General features: G+C 36.9%; 3 protein-coding genes across 8 annotated transcripts; 2 read left to right on the forward strand and 1 right to left on the reverse strand.

The window, feature by feature from the left end:
- The first annotated feature begins 2,950 nt into the window (after positions 1 to 2,950).
- Positions 2,951 to 8,168, forward strand: glyctk (glycerate kinase). Of its 6 annotated transcripts, none has more exons than XM_082190018.1 (7): positions 2,952 to 3,418; positions 3,570 to 3,609; positions 3,874 to 3,951; positions 4,913 to 5,323; positions 5,642 to 5,793; positions 6,345 to 6,520; positions 6,912 to 8,168. In XM_082190018.1, exons 4-7 carry the CDS (start codon positions 4,959 to 4,961, stop codon positions 7,809 to 7,811), a joined length of 1,593 nt encoding a protein of 530 aa, XP_082046144.1. In that variant the 5' UTR covers positions 2,952 to 3,418; positions 3,570 to 3,609; positions 3,874 to 3,951; positions 4,913 to 4,958; the 3' UTR covers positions 7,812 to 8,168. The 6 variants fall into 6 exon arrangements, with proteins under 6 accessions (XP_082046147.1, XP_082046143.1, XP_082046144.1 ...); XM_082190020.1 differs by having other exon boundaries at positions 2,952 to 3,389; XM_082190021.1 differs by lacking the exon at positions 3,874 to 3,951 and having other exon boundaries at positions 2,951 to 3,389.
- tcta (T cell leukemia translocation altered) lies at positions 8,169 to 10,380 on the reverse strand. Its single transcript, XM_082190028.1, has 3 exons — positions 10,029 to 10,380; positions 9,277 to 9,331; positions 8,169 to 8,761 (listed from the first exon to the last, which is right to left on the reverse strand). The coding sequence occupies exons 1-3, from the start codon at positions 10,237 to 10,239 to the stop codon at positions 8,719 to 8,721; spliced, it is 309 nt and encodes a 102-aa protein (XP_082046154.1). The 5' UTR covers positions 10,240 to 10,380; the 3' UTR covers positions 8,169 to 8,718.
- Positions 10,285 to 20,755, forward strand: LOC309513919 (tumor necrosis factor receptor superfamily member 9). The gene is made up of 9 exons (XM_082190027.1): positions 10,285 to 10,439; positions 13,835 to 13,899; positions 15,162 to 15,290; positions 15,397 to 15,507; positions 15,690 to 15,812; positions 15,898 to 15,970; positions 16,528 to 16,733; positions 16,825 to 16,932; positions 17,025 to 20,755. Exons 3-9 carry the CDS (start codon positions 15,206 to 15,208, stop codon positions 17,084 to 17,086), a joined length of 768 nt encoding a protein of 255 aa, XP_082046153.1. The 5' UTR covers positions 10,285 to 10,439; positions 13,835 to 13,899; positions 15,162 to 15,205; the 3' UTR covers positions 17,087 to 20,755.
- Positions 20,756 to 21,928: the final 1,173 nt, after the last annotated feature.

Below are 21,928 nucleotides of genomic sequence, written 5' to 3' on the forward strand. Positions count from 1 at the left end.
TCTAACATTGAAGAAAGCGTAACAGCCGACTTGGATCATGTGTGCCTTAACCAATCACATGGCAGCCTTGACATCATTGGATTTCGTTCAGAGTTGTGCGACAGTAAATCACAATTTGCGGATACCATAGAAATGAGAGAGAAGTGCCGGCGTAAACTGAATGCGCTCTTGTAAAACAGCATTTTTTTTCAGTGTAAACTTTAAAAATAGATCAATCCCAAACTAATGTTTAAGAGCAAACATGTTGAAGATTAGCTTATAGGCAATTAATTCAATGATAAGCTGTTTTTTCACAAAAGCATTTTTTTTTTAGCGTAGTGAAGCCTCTCCTACATTGACAACCATTTAAAAATAAGACTTCTGGTCTCTTCCCCTGTGTACCGCAGCGTTACACTATATATAAATATTTTTGCTAACCTTGGGCACAGCTGAAAGGTTTGTTTGATCTGCGCCCTCTACATGTGTGAATTTGCATTTCCTTTAGACTGAGGCTCATTCATTTCACTTCAGGTGTAAAAGGGTCTTTATATTAGCCAAAAATAGGACAAAAGTAGCATAACAATACTTTCCATGAAAAGTAACTAATGCAATTAGTTGATTTTTTTTAGGAAGAAGCGCAATATTGTAACACATTACTTTTAAAAGTAACTTTCCCCAACACTGCTTGCTTATTTATTTATTTATTTATTTATTTATTTATTTATTTATTTATTTATTTATTTATTTATTTATTTATTTATTTATTTCAGGGATGTCTAAATTTGGTAGGTATAATTGAGTTGCATTTTCTGCAGATCATTTGCTTTAAATATGAAAATTCTATCATCAATACACTATATTGTAAAAAAAAAATACCTTTTTTAACTCTAACACAAAATTAGTTAAAGCTAATTTAAATAATATTAAAACAGTATTTAAAAATATTAAATATTATAATATTTTAGCTATAAAAGCGAAAATATTAAAACTCTTTTCCATACAACAATTTAAATGCATGATGATCTCTGTCTGTAAAGTTCAGTCACAATTTTTGTTTTTGTTTAATTAAAATATTTATTAAAATGGGTCCATGGTGCCCCTGCTCTCACCCCAAGGTTTTTTTTTTTAATCTTTGTCATGGTGAAATCTCTACATAACCCTCAGTGCATGCATGATGATTGTGTTGATCATATGACTTTATGGGCTGTTATTCAAATGAACATATTCCACATTCTGAACCCCAGATACAAAGCATCAAAGAACTTTGCTTCATGCATATTCTGCATAATATATGAATGTAGATCACAGCCAGGGACTGCATGATATTTAAAGCACAAAAGCAATAAGATGGCCACTCACAAGCCAAATACAGTTATAAGAAAGAGTGATTTCTCTTTGTTTTTGCTGTAATTGAATAACAAGAGCGATGGTGCAATCGGGGAAAAACCTTGGCGATGAATGCGCAATGGAATATGATAAAGTATTCGGGCCTGCTAATTCTGTTTCCATCTTCTCCATTTACCATTATTCCCTATATTGGCTTTAATGAAAAAGTGAGAAGATCTAATTGCACACAGTAAAGTGATTCATCTTAGTCACTTACTGGAAGTGAGAGTTCAGCCACCTCAGAGAGTTAAGCTTGTCCCCTGCACTGATGCCAGATACCCTCTGGTCATGCAAATTATGCTGCTTATTGCTGAGTATTCATAAATCGCAGCCTCTCTTAGTATCCGCTGAAAGTCACCTGCCAACTCTTTGCCATCTGTACAGTTGTCGTTCCATCATCCTCTCACACCAGGCCTCAGGTGAATAAGTGATCACTGATGGAAAACTTCCAATGGCCTGATACATTCTACCCAACACATTAGCCAAATCTGAGCCCTTTATAAAATAACGGAGCATATGATTGCCACAAGGACGGAAGAGACGAAGGGGATGCGAAGGGAGTGTACGCATAGAGGATGACAAAGGGTCACTGGTGCTGCAGAATGGAAATATCAGCCAGCACAGTGACCTCTTCCCATCTGCTATCTGCAGCCACCTGAGAATTACATAGCCTTCTGCACATCAATTATCCATTGACAACACAAAAAAGTGCTGCGATAGATAGTACAACAAACAAACATGACAGAACTGCAACGCTAACAAACAAGAAAAGCCCTTTTAACTAGCTTTGTGTCTGCAAGGCTTTAAATATGTCCATTAAATTTAGTTGCATATTTAAAAAACAAATAAAACATTATAAAATGACAGATTATGACGTGATAAATATGGCAAATTAGCTTAAACAATTAAAACTTATGTTTATATTATACTGTTCATTTCTCTTTGCGGAAGTTGCGATTGTCTTTTCTTCCATATTGTAACATATCCGAGTGAAATGGCTTCTTGATCACGAAAAAAATGTAGGGCGGGATTTGATTTTGTCCATTAGTAATTGATTGGATGGTTGTGGTTTGCTAACTTATCGCTGTGGACTCATGTGAGTGACAGGTTGAAAAAAAGAATTGTCCATTTTGATTTCATGTTGACTTTAAGGCTATCATTTCTGGCCCATGGAGAACATATTTTCCCTTGCTTCCCATGAAAATTACAGGGACAATAAACAAGAATGTAGGTTTATAAAAATAGGCCCTGAGTCCTGCACAGTGAAAATGCTCATGAAGTTGTTTGGTACAGTAAATGAGGGCTTGTTTGTACTCTTCTCCCCATGGGTGTGAGTAACAGATGGAGCTGGGAGACTCTGATAACAGGAAGGATGATGTCATACACGGTATGACGCGGTCACCTCTGCTTGTTTTGGTGACATAAAATAGGCTAACTGCTAAACTGTAGGCTTTGTGAAGTATGACTATGTTTGTGCACACTTTGGTGTTAAATTGAACCTGTTAGATATGTTCCAAGTGTATGTTGTCATGGTTTTAGCTTACTTATTGAATACTGCCACCTTCTGAAGAAAAAATGTCATTGCTTCTTCAAAACAGATCACGATATTGAAGTGCTGAAGTAGCATATGTGTTTCATGACTCAACTTGAATTTCCAACTTTATAAGTGTGTAATAGAAGGTCAGTTGACCTCCGCTGTGTGACGCAATGTTTATGTTATCGTGTTTGTTGGTAAACGAATAATTATGCAAACGAATCGTTCTTATTCTCTGCTGACTCGTTTTCCTGCCTAGACTGCCCCAAGATCCAGCCAATGGCATTCCAGCGTGGGCTGTGAAGGAGCATTTGGTTCTGTTTTACATTTGGATAGAGACCCACCGAACGAACTCTCCCCCTTCACAGAACGAGTCGGCGTTTTAAACGATTTGCTCACAAAAGATTCGTTCAAAACACCGATTTGGAGCGGCACTGAACAAGACATTTCCGTTCGTGAACGAGGGTCTGTTGGCCGACCGATGGAGAGGGTATTTTATTTTGGTAACTTGTTCGTCATGTGAGTCAATCTTGTACACAACAAGGAAAGAAAAGGGGCGGAGGAATTATGAATGTGTAAACATGTCTGACTAATACGGAAATTAATATGACGTCAAGACGTAGGTTATTTACTCCTGTTGTATTTTTTTATTTTATGTTGTTTTCTATAGCTGAAGTGACCAGAAGTTTGAGTATGGAAAAAGAATTGAGGTAAAAATGATCTTTTGTTGTCATTTGTGGGGAAATGCGTATGTTTTCAATGCCTGTAAGGGTGGTGCATCCACACTGACCCCTGCACTTTGACTGGACTTAAACTTAAGTCAACAAGTGTCAAAGGCTATTGTCGTACCTCCCCCTCTAATGTTGTTGGATTGACCCTTGATGAATCCATAAACCTCTTGTTACTGACTAGCTCTGAAACTACTCTCTGCCCTATGGTCAACTGTAGTCAATCATTACTCGTTCAATACACAGGCTCGTCAGTGTAATGCAGTTCTCAAAAGTTTTGTCAGTTCATAAAAAAGCTTCAGAATTCCCAGGAACAGTGTGCAGGTACGTTTTCCTAAAATCACGATCTGTCACTATGATAGAATGGTGTTTGAAAAGGGACAGAAAATGTATATTATGAATTCACACTGTTTCTAGCTGACTACAATTGGTAATTTAGGCTAGTTGTAGTTTAGAGATTTTTGTTATTGAGAGAATTATCTGCATTAGTTGAAACTGTTCCTGCTTGGTAAAATTTTGTAAATGAGTAGGCCTAAGTATTGGGGGGAAGTATAGCCTACTGAAAATATTAAATATTTTAGGGTTTCCAAATCTGACAAGGCACAATTAGAGGTTTCCAAAATCTGTTACCCCCTCTTTTATTTCAAACACAATGGCTTTAATGTTGTGCAAATTTGCTCTGGTGCTGTTTAAATTATTTATTTTTCTTAGAAAGCATGTTGCTCTGCTGTGAACAGCTGCAGACAGCAGGGCCACCAAATCCGACAAGGTAGCATTAGATTTGGTGGCCCTACTGTATACTGTATAAGTGCATAGAGCATATGCTTTCTAATATTGTTTGAATGTATGTTTTAAATAGAGGGGGATACATTTCAATAACCTCTAATGCCTAATTGGTGACCTGTCTGTTCACATAAGAGATACTTTTTAGGATCTGGAATAAGTTTAATGCTAAATGCTAACCTCTAATGCTACCTTGTCAGTTTTGCTAACCACAGCGGTTCACATCCAACTAAAATGTTTTTTGGGTTATGAAACAGGAGATTCAACATCACCATAGTGAATTTGGGTAACATTAAAGACATTGTGTGTGAAATAAAAGAGGGTAACAGATTTCGGTAACCTAATGCTACCTTTAGACATCAACAAAGTGAATTTCGATAACAATAAAGTAATTGTGAGTGAAATAGAGGGGGTAATAAATAAGATATAAATCAATGCTAATTAAAATCTGTGTAATTGGTTATTAATAATCAGCCTGGCTTTAATCTCTTTCTCTCCTCAGGTGTTAAGTGGCTCTCTTTATCTGATGTGGATAGTTTGAGTGGTACATGGCTCAGATTCTTGCTCTCTCACGTTCTCTTCACCTGCAGCACCCACTGCGGGTGGGCTTAGCATCATTGTACTCTCGCAGTATGTCGTCATTAGACACGCGAGCCCGGGCTGTGTTTTCTGCTGCGGTTGAAGCTGTGCAGCCAGACACAGTGGTTCGCAGGAGTCTGGAGCGACATGGAGACAAACTACTTGTGGGTGGACAGAGTTTCACACTTACCAATAACCTTTATTTGGTGGGGTTTGGTAAGGCGGTGCTGGGCATGGCAGCAGAAGCAGAGAGGATTGTAGGGGACCATCTAATTAAAGGGGTGGTCAGTGTGCCTCATGGTATCCAGAATACACTGCGAAATCATGGGAAAGCGTAAGTATTTTAGTGTTTAAAAAACAAACATTTTAATGTGCCTGAGTTCTGTTAAATGAGCTTTATAATTAGTTTATATAGAAATAAACTGGGATTTTTAACTTGCCATCAAAATGCTTAGTGGTTAGCCAGAAATGCCCAGGTATTATATTTAATTTTAAAACTGAAGGATAAATAAAAGTAGACTGTTTGTGAAAAAGGAATGAAATATGATGTGGACACTTCATGAGATTTACCCATATAGCCTTGACATCAAACTGGCTTCCAGTTTTCAGCTAGGTCTTTCACTGAGAAACACTTGTTTGTATGTCTGCTCAGGAAGATGCTGCTTGAAAGTCACAGCAGAATTACAGTGATGGAAGGAGCAAAGCACAATTTACCAGATAGAGATGCCCTGAAGTCAGCAGAGTGTATACGAGAACTGGCCAGCGGTCTGACTGAGAAAGATGTGCTGCTTGTGCTCATCTCTGGTACTGGGACTTATTTTCTTCCTGTATAATCAGTTTTCCTTTACAACATGCACTACCGTTCAAAAGTTTGGGGTCAGTATAATTTTATTTAATACTTTTTTTGTTTTTGTTTTTTTTAAAGCAGTCTCACCAAGGCTGCATTTATTTGATCCAAAATACAGTACAAACAGTAATATTGTGAAATTATTACTCCAGGCATCAGTGTCACATGATCATTCTAATAAGTCAATTTGGTGCTCAAGAGACATTTTTTATTATTATCAAATTTGAAAACAGTTGTGCTGCTTAATATTTTTGTGGAAACTATGATTATTATAATTTTTTCCAGAATTTTTTGACAAATGGAAAGTTCAAAAGATCTTTATTTGAAATATAAATATTGTGTAACATTATAAATGTCTTTACTGTCAGTTTTGATCCATTTAATGCATCCTTGCTCAAAAAAAGTATTAATTTCTTTCAAAAGAAGAAAAAAATCTCACTCACCCCAAGCTTTTATAAAGTTGTGTATTTGTTGAAATGTTCATGTTTTTACATGCATCTATTCACAGGTGGTGGTTCTGCTCTTTTACCTGCTCCAGCCCCACCCATGTCCTTGCAGGAGAAACAGGATGTGACACGAAAACTCGCAGCAGCTGGTGCAACAATTCAGGAGTTGAATACAGTGAGACGAGCCCTGTCATTGTTAAAGGGTGGAGGCCTTGCCCAATGTGCCAACCCAGCCAAGGTAACACAATTACATAATCCAAAAATAGGTGTACACTCCCAAATCCCAGAATTGGGCTTATGTGAGGACAAAAGAAGAAAAAAACTTAAACGGAAAAAAAGATAGATGTCCACACACTGAACTTTAGCTCCAGACAATGTATTAGTAAAACAGCACTATTACATAAAAACACAACACACTTACATAACAAAGACATAGAACACTTTTAAAAGGTCTTTTAAAAGAATCCATTCAGCAGAATTGCACATTGCTTGTACTCATTTAATAGCAAATTATAGTTTTTTTGAATATCTTTCCCCTTGTTCCTCAGAGAAAAATGAATATTAAGCAATACCCCACGATGTTAGTAAAGCATAATATTTACTCTCTCTGACATCACATTGTCTTGAAGGTGGTGGCACTGATTCTGTCAGATGTTATTGGAGATCCTCTGGATTTGATAGCCAGCGGTCCAACAGTCAGGAGTGTCTCCCGGCCAGAGGAGGTCTGGGCTATCTTGGATCGTTATAAGCTCTCCGACTCTCTTCCTTCCTCTGTAAAAGAGGTGCTTAGCAAAGCTAGGCCTTGTGAATTGCAGGTGCAAGAACAGCCACATGAAGTCAAAGACCATGTTTCAAACGTTGTAATTGGCTCAAACACCATTGCTCTTGAATGTGCAAGCCGTAAGGCCATTGAATTTGGACTTCGGCCTGTCATTCTAGCTCCAGGAGTGTGTGGTGACGTTCGCTCCGTTGCACGACTATACGGGCTGCTCTCAAGTTTTGCATGCTCCCCAGGAAAGGAACCTCCTCCAGAGCTTGCTGCAGAGATCCTTCAGCTAGGGCCAGATGTTGGGATAGAAAGCTGGGATTTGTGTCGCACCATGAACGTGCTTGTAGAGGAGAGGAAGGAAGGATGGGGTGCGACCTGTCTGCTAGCTGGAGGAGAACCCACTGTGCAACTGACAGGAAAGGGCAGGGGAGGGAGGAACCAGGAGTTGGCTCTGCGGGTGGGGCTCGAGCTCAGTGGTGGTGAAGTGAAGAGCGGTGCAGTGTTTCTCAGTGGAGGAACCGATGGACAGGACGGCCCCACTGAGGCAGCGGGTGCCGTCACAGATGGGGAACTGATGGAAGAGGCCATGTCTCAAGGTCTGGACATTGATGGCTTTCTCACCAATAATGATTCGTTCACATTTTTCTCACAGCTCTCTGAAGGACGACGGTTACTCATGCCTGGACTGACAGGAACCAATGTGATGGATGTGCATGTTATGCTGCTGCCACCATCACCCCAGACACTTCCAGTAATTTGACATTAGGTTGATTTGTGTTTGGAAGCAACACAATTATGGGGGAATAAATATTTCTTTCCTCTAAGGCAGTGTTCTTCAACCCTGCTCCTGAAGGACCCCCAACACTGCACGTTTTCTTTGTCTCCCTAATCAAACACACCTGATTCAATTCATCTGCTCATTATCAAATGGGTTCACTACCAGAAGTGCACTTTTTAAGATTTTTCCACAATATCACTTATTTTAACCACTTTTAATGTCTTCTTTTCCCCCCATTAATGAGTCCTGAAACAAAGTAAGGTGCTTTTTAATGTGTACTGCAATACATTGAAATACAATTTGCTCATGAAATAAATAACAGGAAACCAATACACAAAATTAGGTACAAATTGTATTTATTATTTGCACTGCAAAAAGACAGCTGTACCCTTTTGGACACAGAGGTACTAAATGTCTTCTTATTTCTGTACAATCAAGTCTATTTTCTTATATTACTGAAATCAGTTTGATTTCTACAGACCAAATGACAGTGAACATCTGGGACTTGCATTTTGACTAGTACTCTTGTCAGTTTTTAGTCAAATGATATGGTATGAGAATTGTTTAAGTCTTGTTATCTACTAGCTTAAAGAGTTCAATCCAAACAAACATCTTAAAAGAGTCAGAGCTGCTAGATATCACAGTATCCTCCTTTAGAGCTCCCTTTCCAGTGCACAGCACCGTTCAGTCGTGTATTTTCGAGCATATATTCATGTGTTTGGGCCTTGAGTTTTGCACCACAGTCCATCACAGACATCTTCACAAGTTAAAATGATCTAATTAGTACAAATTCTGATGCATTTAATGTTCTTGAAGGAATGCAATTGCTTTTCTCCAACGGGTGTGTGTGTGTGTGTGTGTGTGTGTTCTTAGTCCAGTTGCAGGTACATCACTCACGGTGGGTTTTCTTGGCATCACCAGCTGCACTTTCCCTAGGAAAAATGGAAAACATTGGATTTAACAGGCGTTTTCATTAAAGGGCTATGTACTAATTAGCCTACATACTAAAACAAAATACTGATGTTTCTAATATCAAGCTACTTTTTTTTATAGTGTTTTATTATTAGTGCTGTTTATTACAGTTTCAGTGAAGCCATTCTCTGTCCATCAGTAAAATCCTAGGCAGAGTCATAATGCTACCAGCTCACTCATCAGTTCAGGGCTCATTATGAGACGCTTCGGCAAATGAAGCGTTCAGAACGATTCGATTTGTCTTGTCAGTGAATTGTTCAGTCCATTTGAGTTAAAATGTTATATTTTTCAATATTCAAACATTTTAATATTCTAATTTTTCACACGCAATTTTTTTAAATCATATTCCAAATTACAATGAGGAAAGCATCATAATCCAGCCAAAGATAAATTAAATCCTGAGTCTTAAGTTCACTTGTAACTTAAGGACAACAAATCTTTCATGAAGAGAACAACAGAAAGGCGGGTCAACTACCATCCGCTCAGGTGAGGCGCCGTGTCAGGGGTACCGCCATTCTGTCCTCCAGTCCCTGAGAAATGATCACAAACTATTAGACCAAGTACTACTTTTTAAAATACACAATATACACTGAAAGGCCCCCCCAAAAAATCTTAAATGCTTAAGAGTCTATGATTGGATCATTAAATTTCTAGCATGTTACAGTATATGTTTGGGAACAGTTCTTCAAACCCTAACTGATGGAGTGTGTAGCTTTTCATTTCTTAAACATCCATGTTGGAAAACATATCATGACCATATTCCAGGATGACAATGTCAAGATCCATCAGGCTCAAATTGTGAATGAATGGTTGGAGTGAGCATGAAGAATCATTTTCACACATAAATTGGCACCTCTGAGTCCAGACCTTAAACTCATTGAAAGTCTTTGGGATGTGCTGGAGGAGACTTTACAGAGTGCTGGACTCTTGCATTCTCAATACAAGATCTTGACCATGCACCGTGATGGAAATAAATGTTGAAATGTTATTTCCATCAAGTGGTGCATCAGTTTATGGTTGGTTGTTCAAACAAATGAAAAGCTACACACTCCATCAATTAGTGTTAGAAGAACTGTTTCCAAACATATAACATGCTAGAAACTAGCATTTGCCAATTTAAATCCAGACAGCGACTTTTTTTGGGCCGGGCAGTGTATGGTCACAAAACGTTTTATACAGTAGGACTATTTATTTTGGATTATGCAGAGCACCTCAGAAAATACTCACCCTGTCGGTAGTACATATCGTTGACAGTGTTCCCGTACACTTTCCATGCAAAGTGGATAGCAACAAGACTGATGACAAGCCAGCTGAACAGGATTTTAAACACTGCAACTCTCATGTCGTTGGCCAGCCAATCGTCCACAAATTCGGACAGAAAGGAAACCAGACTATCAACCATACGAGACAAGAATTCAAAATCCCACGATTCCTCCATGCTGTGTTGATTCTACCTTACATTCTAATGTCGGTTGTTAAATAAGATAGTCAGTGCTTTCAGAAACAAAATGTGATTGAACATCCATCTCTAATAGTAAACAAAGCGGAGGGCCGTCTTCTTCTTCGCGTAGAGATTACGTCATCATATGGAGGTTTGAAAATATTTGCTGTGTCATCATCGCCATCTGTCGGCCTGGAGTGAGTATTTCAATCTCTAATTATTTAAAGTATTTAAAGAATTAAATCTGTGATTCTCCACAGAAATTAGTAGATATATGGGTGTTTCTTCAACTTCAGTTACTTTTATGTTCAAGCGACATATTTTTGTGAAATCAAACATGTCTTTTTTCCCTTTTTTATGACATTAAAAGTTATACTATTCATAATTTCTTTTGCTACAAATATGTGTTTTATATAGTTGGATATTGTTTTATCCATGTCCAAAACCAGAACTTTATAGACTATGAATATCCATTATAACATTATTATTATTATATGTTTAAAACCATGATGATAAACTTTTTACATTTACATTGTGTAATTCAATTATTTAAATTTAATTATTTAAAAACATGACTGCCCCATAATTGTAGAGTCATTCCCCAGCATGGAATAAAACACATATTAAATATATGGAACACAATACATAAATTGAGATGTAGAGGAAATGTTCATGACATTCTGCGATGCATTTATATAGGCCTAGACTCGGATATTGATAGAGGACAAATTAATTAAAATTAAAATGAAAGCATGTGAGAGTGTGATTGAGTATTGAGTATGTTTCAAGAGAGATTGTAAGCCCACAGGACCAAAAGTGCCCATAGTTTAAGAAACACCTATGCAATGATTTGTATACTTCTCTGAATGGAGTTGATACATTTTTTTCAATCTTAAAAGAAAAGGTTTATGGAAACATTTTATGAATTTAGTTTGAATTAAATTATTTTTAAATTAAATGTTGATTAAATTTTATGAATTAAACAGCTTGCAATACTTTATCACTCGAAATAATTTAGGGGAGCGCGGGGCACAACCTAACGCGGGGCTAGTTGTAACACGCTTGTTTTAAATACTTCCGCACATGCATGGATGACGAAACTTCGTGTATTTACTAGTTGCCATATCAACACTATATGAAAAAAAAATTCCGCCAAAATTATTATTTTTTTTTGGAAGATATACATAGACATTTATTAAACCAAAGCAAAAGTAAATTTCTTACTTAAGTTAATTTTTCATCTCTATTTTTTGTGTTTATTTAAAATAAGACAAATCTGATATTATTTTAATCTCCAAGATGTTATTTAACAGTTGAGATAGTTCTTTAATGCTTCGCTAACTAGCAGAAGACACTAGCAGGGTTTAAATCCCAGTTGTCCAGGCAGGGCATGTTGTAACACTGCGTTACAATGTGCCCCTATTAGAAATATGCTATTATATTCTATACTTTTATTAATTTTATTGGGAAAACGTGAGAAAAAGGTGAATAAAGACTGAGAGTCAATGTTCAGAAATGACTAATTATTTATTTGTTTTGAACTATGTTGTATAGCTTTGTTTTCATGTGTTCGTAGTCAAAACTCAAAAATGTGTTTATATTTAATTATAAAAAATTGCCATTATTTTATATGAAAAAGTTTTTTAATTGTATTTTATTTAGAAAATATTTTAGTTTGTTTTGTATATATTTTTTATTAGATCAGATAACATTTTAATCTGTCATATGTTATGTTACAATGTACCCCACACATGTTACAATGTACCCCACCTATGGGGCATGTTGTCACATTTCACTTCCATTCTTTCGGGGTATGTCAAGAAAAAAGTATATACTGTATTAATAAAACAAAACCACATAATTGTACTAGACATGTGGGAAATTAATGTGGGAAAAAATAAATACTCTGAACCATAAGTAGATTTACACAAACTGAGAAAGTCAAAAAGCGTTAGGTTGTGCCCCGCTCTCCCCTAAATAACCTATTGAAAAGTATATTGAAAAGTATTGAAAGTACGGTATTATGCAATCATTTAAGACATCTCTCCTTAGAACCTTTTTTTTCATAAAGGTTTCCTTAAAATTGAGTCAAGAACCCATAGGGCCCATTGAACCATTGAAGTGGTATGACATTTGATTGAAATAAGATAAGATAAATCTCTCTTCATTCAAGCATCGGAAACGGGGAAAGTCTTTGACATTCACCCATGATGAAATGAAACTTCATGGTAATAATCTTTTAGTGTTGTTTACATGTTTTGGAGTTGAGAACGCTGTGTGAACATTTGGCTGGAGGTGTATCGGGCTTTAGAGAGCTTTAAAATGTGAGTTGAAACTCCCCAAAGTTTGAGATATGGATGTTTGGTTGACCAATAAAAAAAATAAAATTAAAAAAAGTTATCATATAACTACAGTAATTCAATATCAGTGCACTGACTCTACTGAATTTATTGTCCCCTTAAGAAGAAAAGTGCCGGTAAACATTTTGGTTGAAAAAATGAAACCATTTCAGTGAGCAGAGGTAGTCACGTCTGGTTCCCGCTGTTTACCACCACTCTGCTTCAATAAACACCGTTTGCACTACCTGTCTGTCTCCTTCTGTGTTGCGACAGTTGGGAAGTTGCAAGTAATCGCACGACGAGGGAGTAGAAGGAAAAACAGACTTTAATATAATCCACAAACATGTAACTTCAACAATAATGGACAAAGAACTGAGGAAAACTCAGGGGGCTAATATAGGGAATGATGATTCTGATTAAACAACAGGTGAACGAAATCAATAACTATTGGAACTAACTGTGTGAAGTGTGAATGAGTAATCGAGGGAAATAATAAGAACAGGCAAATGGGACCAGAGCAAATAGAGAGAAAATAAAACTAAAACAGAACACGTTACAGGTAGGTCAGGAGATGTTTCAGTCAAGGGTTTGAATTCAGTCAAGATGTTCAGTGTTTATTTGGAAGAAAATGGATCGAGCTTTTGCAGTGGCTGGCCTATAAGTTGTGGAATAACCTGCCACTGCATGTTAGAACTATACTTCTACATTAACTGCATTTAAATCCATGCTTAAAACTTATTGTCTTCATCTTCAGCTTCATCTTCATCTATTTTTTCCTTTTTGTTTCTCTTTCATGTACAGCACTTTGGCTAACCAAGGTTGATTTTAAATGTGCTTTATAAATAAAATTTGATTTGATTTGAAGAAAAAAAAGTTTTCGGATGGTGTTGTAAATGTAAAAGTAATGCGTTACTTTGAGTTATTTTAAAAAGTAACCTGATAATGTAATTCACATCACTTGTTTTTTTTTACCCCCATGCACTGACTGAGAGTAAATACTCCAAACAATGTGTCATTCCCCACCATCACCTTTATTTCATTTTCTATCTTTATCTTCGGAGCTGAGTAAGCTGCATAACAAAAAGCCTATTAGCACAGTCATTTTGTTTTCAGTGCTCAGTTAAATAGGGAAAACACCCAGTTTAGTCAAAGTATCTTTTCAGTTATGTTTTATTTTCCTTTGTATCCCTTTATGGTATCTGTCATAACTCTTTACATATTTATAAGGACTTTTGAAATCCTCTTTCTCATAGAGGATCACAGACTCCTCTGTTTGACGACCGGAACAAGCTGAAGATAAAATCTACACTATGTCATGGTAAATGGAAGCTCTGCACTCTTTTCTGCAAAAATGCAGTTCGTTGCAGTTTTTTTTTTCTTTACAATGACTAGTTTTCCAGTGTTTTTCAATGTGTCGCCTTGACAACTCCATTGGTTGTTAATATTCAAATTGTTTTGTACTAAATGACCCAGTTTATAATTTTTTTCTAAACTGATGATAAAAAGTAGAACAGAACACACGTGTAACATTACCTTTTTTTTTTCTTTTTTTTTTTCTTGCACAGCAGACCAGGAAACCAAGGAACCTCAACTACTCTGTGCTAAATGTGTCAGACCTTACCTGTTTTCAGTAAATCTAAAGAATAGTTTTTTCCTATGCAAAACATCTCTGAGTCATTAGAATAGAGAGCACTTTCACAAATTGCAACTGAGTGTGTCATTTCATTTGATTGCCTCATCAAGATCAATAAATAAATGTGTACCAAACCTGATGTTTTCAAGAATCAAATGAAAACTAGAGATGCTAACATTTAGAAAATAACATTTAGAAAAAAAGAAAGAAGTGACAACAGATAGTTATCTTGAAAACATAAAAATTACGTTTTGAAAACTTGGAAAATTAATTAATGCCATTAGAAAAGTCTAGGTTATTACTCGGAATTTGGCATGTTAGAAATATTAAATGGCTGTCCACAGAGATAATAATTCAAATTGACGAATTGTAATTTTCCTTTTACAGTATGTTCCCTATCTATTCTATCATGAGAACATTTATATGTTAGAACATTGAATATTTTATGGATGTGGCACACAGGACAGAGATTAGCAAACTGCATGATGAAAGTAATTACAGTAGATTTTACTTCCTATTCTGTTTCAGAGAAAAATAGAATAGAAAGTATCCAGTTCCAAAAAAAATCTAGTTCCAGAGATTTCAGAGAGAAGTGAAAAAAAGCAGTTGTATGTAGTTAGAAATTGATAATTAAAAGGATGGTAAATCTGCCAAAAAATGTATAGTAGCAATGGCAAATCTTCAGAAACCGCTTTTAATTTTATTTTAAAGCATTTATATGTGTCAGGTTTTATTTTATTTATTTTAATTCAACAGATGAATAATGGCTATTTTTAAATATATATTTTCATATAAAGAGGGCTCTAACTTAAGGATTTTGACATTATTAACACAAGAAACACTGTACTATAATAATTTCCACCGTTAGAGTGGGGGAGGTTCCTGTTGATAGGTTAAATGTCACCTTGTCCTTGTCTGAGGTTTCAGTCTATTTCTTCTGGTTTGAGGGTTACACACAGTTCCAACTATATACTACGGTGTCACTGCTGTTATGTTCTTCTACATGAAAGTCCTCTCAACTCTCCTGTGTTTGCTTTTACTTCAACAAAATGCAAGCGCTAAAGATTGCCCTGCAGGTATGTATATGATTATGGTTGAGTACCGGGATTTGGGATCCACTGTTGTGTCTAAATTTATATTTGTCGAATGAAACGCCTCATAAATGATGTCTGTTAATTGTAGGTGAGATGCTTGTTTACCAAACACAGAAATGTGTGGCCTGTCCAGAAAATAAGTACAACCCCAAAAGTGGACAAAATATTCACTGTAAACACTGCAGTGAATGTGGAAAAGGTAAGTTCCAGGCACCTAGATTCAGTAACTGAGAATGTTAGTGTATAATATATGTAATGCTATAAGATACTGTGGCGTTTAACTGACACTATATTGAATATATGGAAATGAAGGCAAAGACAGAGAAAAAGCAATTCTAGTCCAATATTTAGATTTTCAACATGTATTGTTTTTCCCCTCAGGTAGTATGGTTGTCGTTAAATGCACATCTACAACAGACATTCTGTGCAAATGTAAGGAAGGTTTTACACCCACTGATAATACACAACAGAATTGCGTATGTAAAAAAGGTTCTGAAGTAAGAGGTAAGCATTAAATCCTACCTTACTGAATCACATCAACTGACTAAAGTGAATCTTATTAAACTTGGAATATATGTCTCTCTTCTAGGAGAGACTTGCAGTGAATGTCACAAAGGCTACTTCTCAGACAAAGATGACTCAACTTGTCAAAAATGGAGAGTGTAAGTTTTTATGATAAAAAAAAAGGAAATTAATGTCAAAAGATATATGGTTTGATAGCCTCATGCAAAAAAAAAAAAACAGTGCTGTTGTCAAGGGGAGACAACCGAGAACGATGTTCCCGAGCTCAGAGATGCGAAGGAGACCCTGTGTATGAAGGCGAGCTAAAGCATAAAAATTCCCCAGTAAAAAAGTCGAATGAATTTCATTGATGACCCTAAAGCATATTAATCATCTCAGCAGCTTCATTTCAATGTATGATCACCTTGTGCATTTTTGATGATTCAGCAGTAACATTTCAAAAGGGAAAGCTCACCTATCATTTACTCACCCTCACGTCATTCCAAACCTGTATGACTCTTTCTTTCTGTGGAACATAAAAGAAGATATTTTGATCAAATTAAACTTTCATTGTATGGACAAGAAAAATACTATTCATCAAAATAACACTTTGTGTTTTGAAGAAGAAAGGAAGTCGTAGCTACAGGTTTGTTATGATATCAGCGTGAGTAAATGATGACAGAATTTCATCAGAATGTTTTTTCTTTTCTTTCTGTAGATGCAAAAGTGGGATTGAGATCCCAGGCACCAGAACGTCTGATGCCGTCTGCAAAAATGCATCAGAAGAGGCTCCCAAAGTGTGTACAACCCCACTGAAGACAACCCCACTGAAGACAACCTCACTGAAGAAAACCACCATCACTTCTGCAGCCCCTTCAAGAACTACGGCCTCCTCTCCCACCAAAGACCGCTTCTACAGCTTATGTACTCTTTCTTCATTGCTTCCAGCCCAGATTTATTAATCAATTACAATTTGAATCTTTCTTGCTAAGCATGAATTCATATTTTATTCCAGGGCTGGTCATGATATGCGCTGGCATTCTTCTTCTGTCTGGACTCCTGTACTACAAGTGTAAAGACACCTACTGCATTTTTAACCACAAGAAAGTGGATTCTCGAAAAGGTGGAGTACCCCTAAATGACGATATGACCATGTTTGTGTGTGTGTGTGTGTGACTACTCTCTATTCATCCTTCTATCATTTATTCTCTTTAGACAGTGTATGCAGAAAGCCTGTTGAAGAATCTGGGGACAAGTGCCTGTCCTTACTTGTCTAATGCAATTTTCATTGGCCTCGATGTTTCTTTTTGTGGAATATTTTGAAGGCAAGTAATAGTTGTTATATAACTAGTTTATTGCTAATTGTTTTTAATTGCTATTAACTGCGATTAACTAAATAAAATTTCTACTTAAGGTAATACTTTATTTGGTAACAATTTATTTTAAGGTGACATGTAGCCTACTTACTATAGTCATAACAGAAAATTATGCATAATTACAAGTAACTAACCTAAACCCAACCCTAACCGTAACTTTGTAGTAAGTACATGTAGGCTAGTTCATGAATATTACTCTTATTTCAGTGAGTAATGTAACTATGTCACCTTAAAATAAAGAGTAACCAGAGTGGCTTGTTTCCACCGAGGGGTACATTACAGTAAGATTCGGGATGGTAACCCTGATACCGCCAACAAACGGATCAGGGTATAGGCCTACTGTATCGAATACTGTTCTGTAGCTCGGTGGAAACAAGCCTTTAAAGTACCGGACTACTGTGCTAGCCAGGTACCCCAACGGAAGGGTCCCAAAAAAGTGATACGGTTCGGTATTTTGGTACTATTCACAACTTCTGACAATCGAAAGGGAAATAATTGCGTTGCATACCATACTGTGCTGTGCTGTTCCGTACCGCTCAGTGCAACGAGCCAATACAGTGTCACTGTTACACATCTTAATTGTTCTTACTATGGTAATAACAGTAAATTATGCATAATTACAAATTTAATCAACTAACCCTAAACCAAACCCAAACCCTAATTATATAGTAAGTAAGTACATGTTGTTAACTAGTATTACTCAGTATAATTACACTGTAACTAACGAGGGCACCTTAAAACAAAGTGTACATAATAACACCTCAAATAATCAGTGCTGAGCTGTAATTGTATTACATTTTAGAATTTTTTTTTATGATACATTTTTAATGGCTTCATTAGATGTTGTGAGACTGATGTAAATACAGTCAATCAGAAAACTATCTTATGTTAGAGGTTGTTTAGCACCGTTTACACCTGTTTCGTACCCTGTTAATCCAGAGTTCTCGCGAGAGCACAAGTTGAATTTGCTCAGCGAGTTACTCTGGTGTCGAGTAATGATGCTCATTAAATATGCCCCTCGATCTGAGCTGCACCAATCACATCGGGTTATTTGATATAGGCGGGCCAGAGCCGAGATGACGACAGCGCTGCGACGTCGAAGTCATTAGTAAACATTGTAAAATGGCTATGGATGAACACCATTTGTTTGAAACGGCTTTGGCCGCTACAATGAAAGATTTAGACTTTTTCTCTAAAAGAGGAACAGAAGACGGCGCTCGAATCGTTCATTTGCAAGAAAGGCGTTTTTGCTTTTTTGCCGACCGGATACGTAAGAGTCTAATCTACCAGCAGAGAATGTCTAATAAGGGGAGAAGTTCCACTCTCAGTAAAATTCCGGCTTCTGAACTGGTTGCAGTTCCACTCTGGTTCCATATGAGGGCGCTCACAGGACGAGTGCAGAATGAATGGAGGTTTATGGAGCTATACCCCCTCAAAATCCACTTTTCTCAGGATATAATTTTTTGATATAATAAATGTTGTATTTGAAAGGAGATGCAAATAAATTACACATTGCAGGGTGTTAGATTTTTTAGAGTCACTTATTTGCTTTAAAAAGTCTTTTAAAATGTCAATGACGTCGTACGACCAGAGATACTGTTTTACGGCAATCCTTCAGTCACTTTGCTGCTTTCGCTCTCTGCACTTTCTTTTCTCTCGAGGCATCGACAACACAGCTGACACAGGTAAATAAACTTGCTAGAAGAGTTTTTGTTTTGTTGTTTTAAAAGACCACGCCGAAAATACACACACACACACACGATGCCATCAAGCGGTATCTCTGGTCGTAATCAGTCCTTCACTGACCAATCAGCGTTCATTAGCAGAATGCTAGCGTGTTATGAGCAACAACTACTCAACCTGTAAGAAATCGAAAGGACATAAGTACTCGTTCATTCAACTTTCGACCTATAACCCATGTTGAACTTGCAAAACCTACAATCAAATCTGAGATTTCTCAACGGCAATCGGGTGAAAGAGACAAATTTAGCCGTCTAGCTCCATAGACTCCCATTTATTTTGCACTCATGGGCGATCGCCCCCAGTGGAACTCTGGTGGAACTACAACCAAAATTCAGTACAATAGGGAGTGGCCAGGCTCTCCGTAGACGGCTCTGCTACCAGTTAGCTCCGCTGGTAGCTAAGTGATAACTTGTTGTGATTGGTCGTAGAGTTATCCAATTGCGTGCAGGGAGATTTTCAAATGCATGCTTGGTGCCGCCCTTCAAACTTGCCGATTTTCATTAGTCGACGCCAGACCTAGCCTGGCAAGCCAGACCTACATCAAGATGTTAGGTCTGGCAACTCACCATTGGCACGGCTCAATCCGAGGGGCGGGATAAACGGTTGTCTTTCAAATTCCCTCTGCACGCAATAGGATAGCGATACAACCAACCAGAGCGTTTTCCCACCAGCGGAGCTAGTAGATTAAACTTTTGCCATATCTGGTCAGCAAAACTACGAACACATCTTTTTTAAGAATGACTTAAGTGCCATTCTTTGTCCTTTTCTCAAAGAAAAGCTTAACTCCAAGTCCTCCAGAGTCGCGGCCAAAGCCGATTCGAAAGACCGCTGTTCGCCAGCAGCAGCCATTTTTTTGTTTTCAAGTAGCAGGGAATTCACACGGAACCGTCACAACTCTGTCGTCATTACGTTAAGCCCGCCCACCGACTCTATACACGATTTGATTGGCCTGACTAGAGTTTGGTTTTTCCAGCTCGAAAGTCAACGGAGCGTTGCTAGACTACACTGGCTGCAAAATAAATGTTGCTGCTGCTAGGGTGCGTCTAGATTTCTAGGCTACGCCAGACCATTAATCTTTTAGATTTAGGTCTGGATTTCCAGGCTACCTGTTTCGGGCAACAGGTTTGAAATGGGACTATGTTAAATACGGAGGTATTTGGGGTCCAAAATAAAAGTGAGATTCACCAATATGTGAAAATGTTCAAAGTCACTTTCGTTCTCATTGCACTTGTAGTGTAAACGCTCATCCATTTGAATTCAGATGGCTAATTTAATTTAAGCCGAGAATTGATTTCAATTCATTACTTTGAGATCTACTTTGAAATCTGCTGATTGAATTGCAAGTTTCACATCGCCTGAACTTGAACTGCAGTTGATGTAGGTAGATCGTTGGATGCTGTAACCTTATAGAGTCATTTCCATGTCGCTACAGTTTACCACAGACATGTCCTGAAGTGACTCATGCATTCCTGAGAAAAATATGACGAATTAGCTGAATTTACCATAGGCTATTTAAGTGGGCTAAGGACAACTTCTGAGAATCTTTCCTTTATTTATTTAATTTTGTGTGTGTAGCCTTATTATAAAGGTTTAATGTTTCAGTGAAATGGAAATAAATGGGCTACATAAACAAGTGGCAGTAATATTTCTATTGTATTGTATTTTGTTTTGTTTTTCTCTATTTCTTGTAGTTGTCATTCAGTGCAATGTGTCTGATTATAGTGTCTAATGTACAATTTTAAATAAAGGACTAAATCTAAAAGATTGTTTATATTCTCCAGTATTGTTATTTCTCCTGTTGTTCACATGTAAAAAAAAATAAAATAATTCTCTGGTCTCAAAACTCTTGATATTTGATTGATTTCATAAAAACTAGGACTAACATTTAGAATAGATCATGCATTTTCATCATATGGATTTTTGTATTTGAAGTGCACTTAGCAACGTCAGAGATGGTACTGTCCCCTCCTACATGTATGTTTTTTTTCCGATAGTCGACAACGTTCCCTGCCTCTGTCTCTAGAAACGCGAAACACTCTGAGGTTCTGGGGAGGCGACAGCTTTCACTTGAAAATTTCCATCCACGCACAAGCACTCACGTTCCTGAAGCTAAATGGCGTTCTGCACCTTCCACTTATGAAACCACAAACAGGTGCTTTACACTGAGGGCTGTTAACAGTTTAATTCTAAACCTTGCATCTGCTTATTTGGTAAGAGTCTTTACCAACTTCTACAATAATATTCTTTGTACAAATAACAGTTAGGGTTGTGAAATAAGGGACACCCATTCATGGCCCCCTATCCCCAGTTTTTCAATAATATTATGATTAGAATCAAAATTGAACAAGATGTTACAAAGAGAAAGGTTTATCATTTATCTCAAACATCTGTTTTTCATATAATTCTTCAAATTTCTGTCTATGTGTGTTCTGCGTTGTTTCTGAATGAATGAATTTTGTCCATTTCCTAAGCGGTAGGCCTATCTGACAAAAATGGACAAAATTCATTTGATTCTAATCATAATGTAACATTATTGAAAAATAAATAAAAATAAATAAATTCAGTACAAAAATGCTAAACTGTGACAAAAAGTATTTTTTGTTGTTATAATTGTGATTTCATAATATGTAGATATGAGTCCAACTAGAATTTTTTTTTTTAAATGTCTTTTTGTTAGGCAAATAGTGGCTCTGAACCCATCTACTGGCTAAATTATAATTTTTTACTTTTAAAACTGCATTTTCCAAAAGATGGGCAAAAATCTTACACTAAACCATGTCAAATTATCCATGTTATCCCCATGAATGAAAGTTAGAAATGTGGGTCCTTTTTTGCAGAAAATATGAACATATCACACCAGTCCTCAGGTCTTTACACTGGCTCCCAGTTAGATTTAGGATTGATTTTAAAGTATTATTACTGGTATAAGTCATTCAATGGCATAGGACCTCAATACATTGCAGATATGCTCACTGAATATAAACCCAACAGATCACTCAG

Source organism: Leuciscus leuciscus (genome assembly GCF_965113295.1).
Source record: "Leuciscus leuciscus genome assembly, chromosome: 14".
Classification (NCBI taxonomy): Eukaryota; Metazoa; Chordata; class Actinopteri; order Cypriniformes; family Leuciscidae; genus Leuciscus; species Leuciscus leuciscus.

Bases quoted from the DNA above. Each gene is read 5' to 3' on its own strand.
- glyctk (XM_082190017.1), top strand. From the start codon at position 4,959: ATGGCTCAGATTCTTGCTCTCTCACGTTCTCTTCACCTGCAGCACCCA. The intron at 5,324-5,641 runs GTAAGTATTTTA...ATGTCTGCTCAG, and splicing joins CTGCGAAATCATGGGAAAGC to GAAGATGCTGCTTGAAAGTC. The intron at 6,521-6,911 runs GTAACACAATTA...ATTGTCTTGAAG, and splicing joins AATGTGCCAACCCAGCCAAG to GTGGTGGCACTGATTCTGTC.
- tcta (XM_082190028.1), bottom strand. From the start codon at position 10,239: ATGGAGGAATCGTGGGATTTTGAATTCTTGTCTCGTATGGTTGATAGT. The intron at 9,332-10,028 runs GTGAGTATTTTC...ATCATTTCTCAG, and splicing joins CGATATGTACTACCGACAGG to GGACTGGAGGACAGAATGGC. The intron at 8,762-9,276 runs GTAGTTGACCCG...CATTTTTCCTAG, and splicing joins GCGCCTCACCTGAGCGGATG to GGAAAGTGCAGCTGGTGATG.
- LOC309513919 (XM_082190027.1), top strand. From the start codon at position 15,206: ATGTTCTTCTACATGAAAGTCCTCTCAACTCTCCTGTGTTTGCTTTTA. The intron at 15,291-15,396 runs GTATGTATATGA...TGTTAATTGTAG, and splicing joins CGCTAAAGATTGCCCTGCAG to GTGAGATGCTTGTTTACCAA. The intron at 15,508-15,689 runs GTAAGTTCCAGG...TTTTCCCCTCAG, and splicing joins CTGCAGTGAATGTGGAAAAG to GTAGTATGGTTGTCGTTAAA.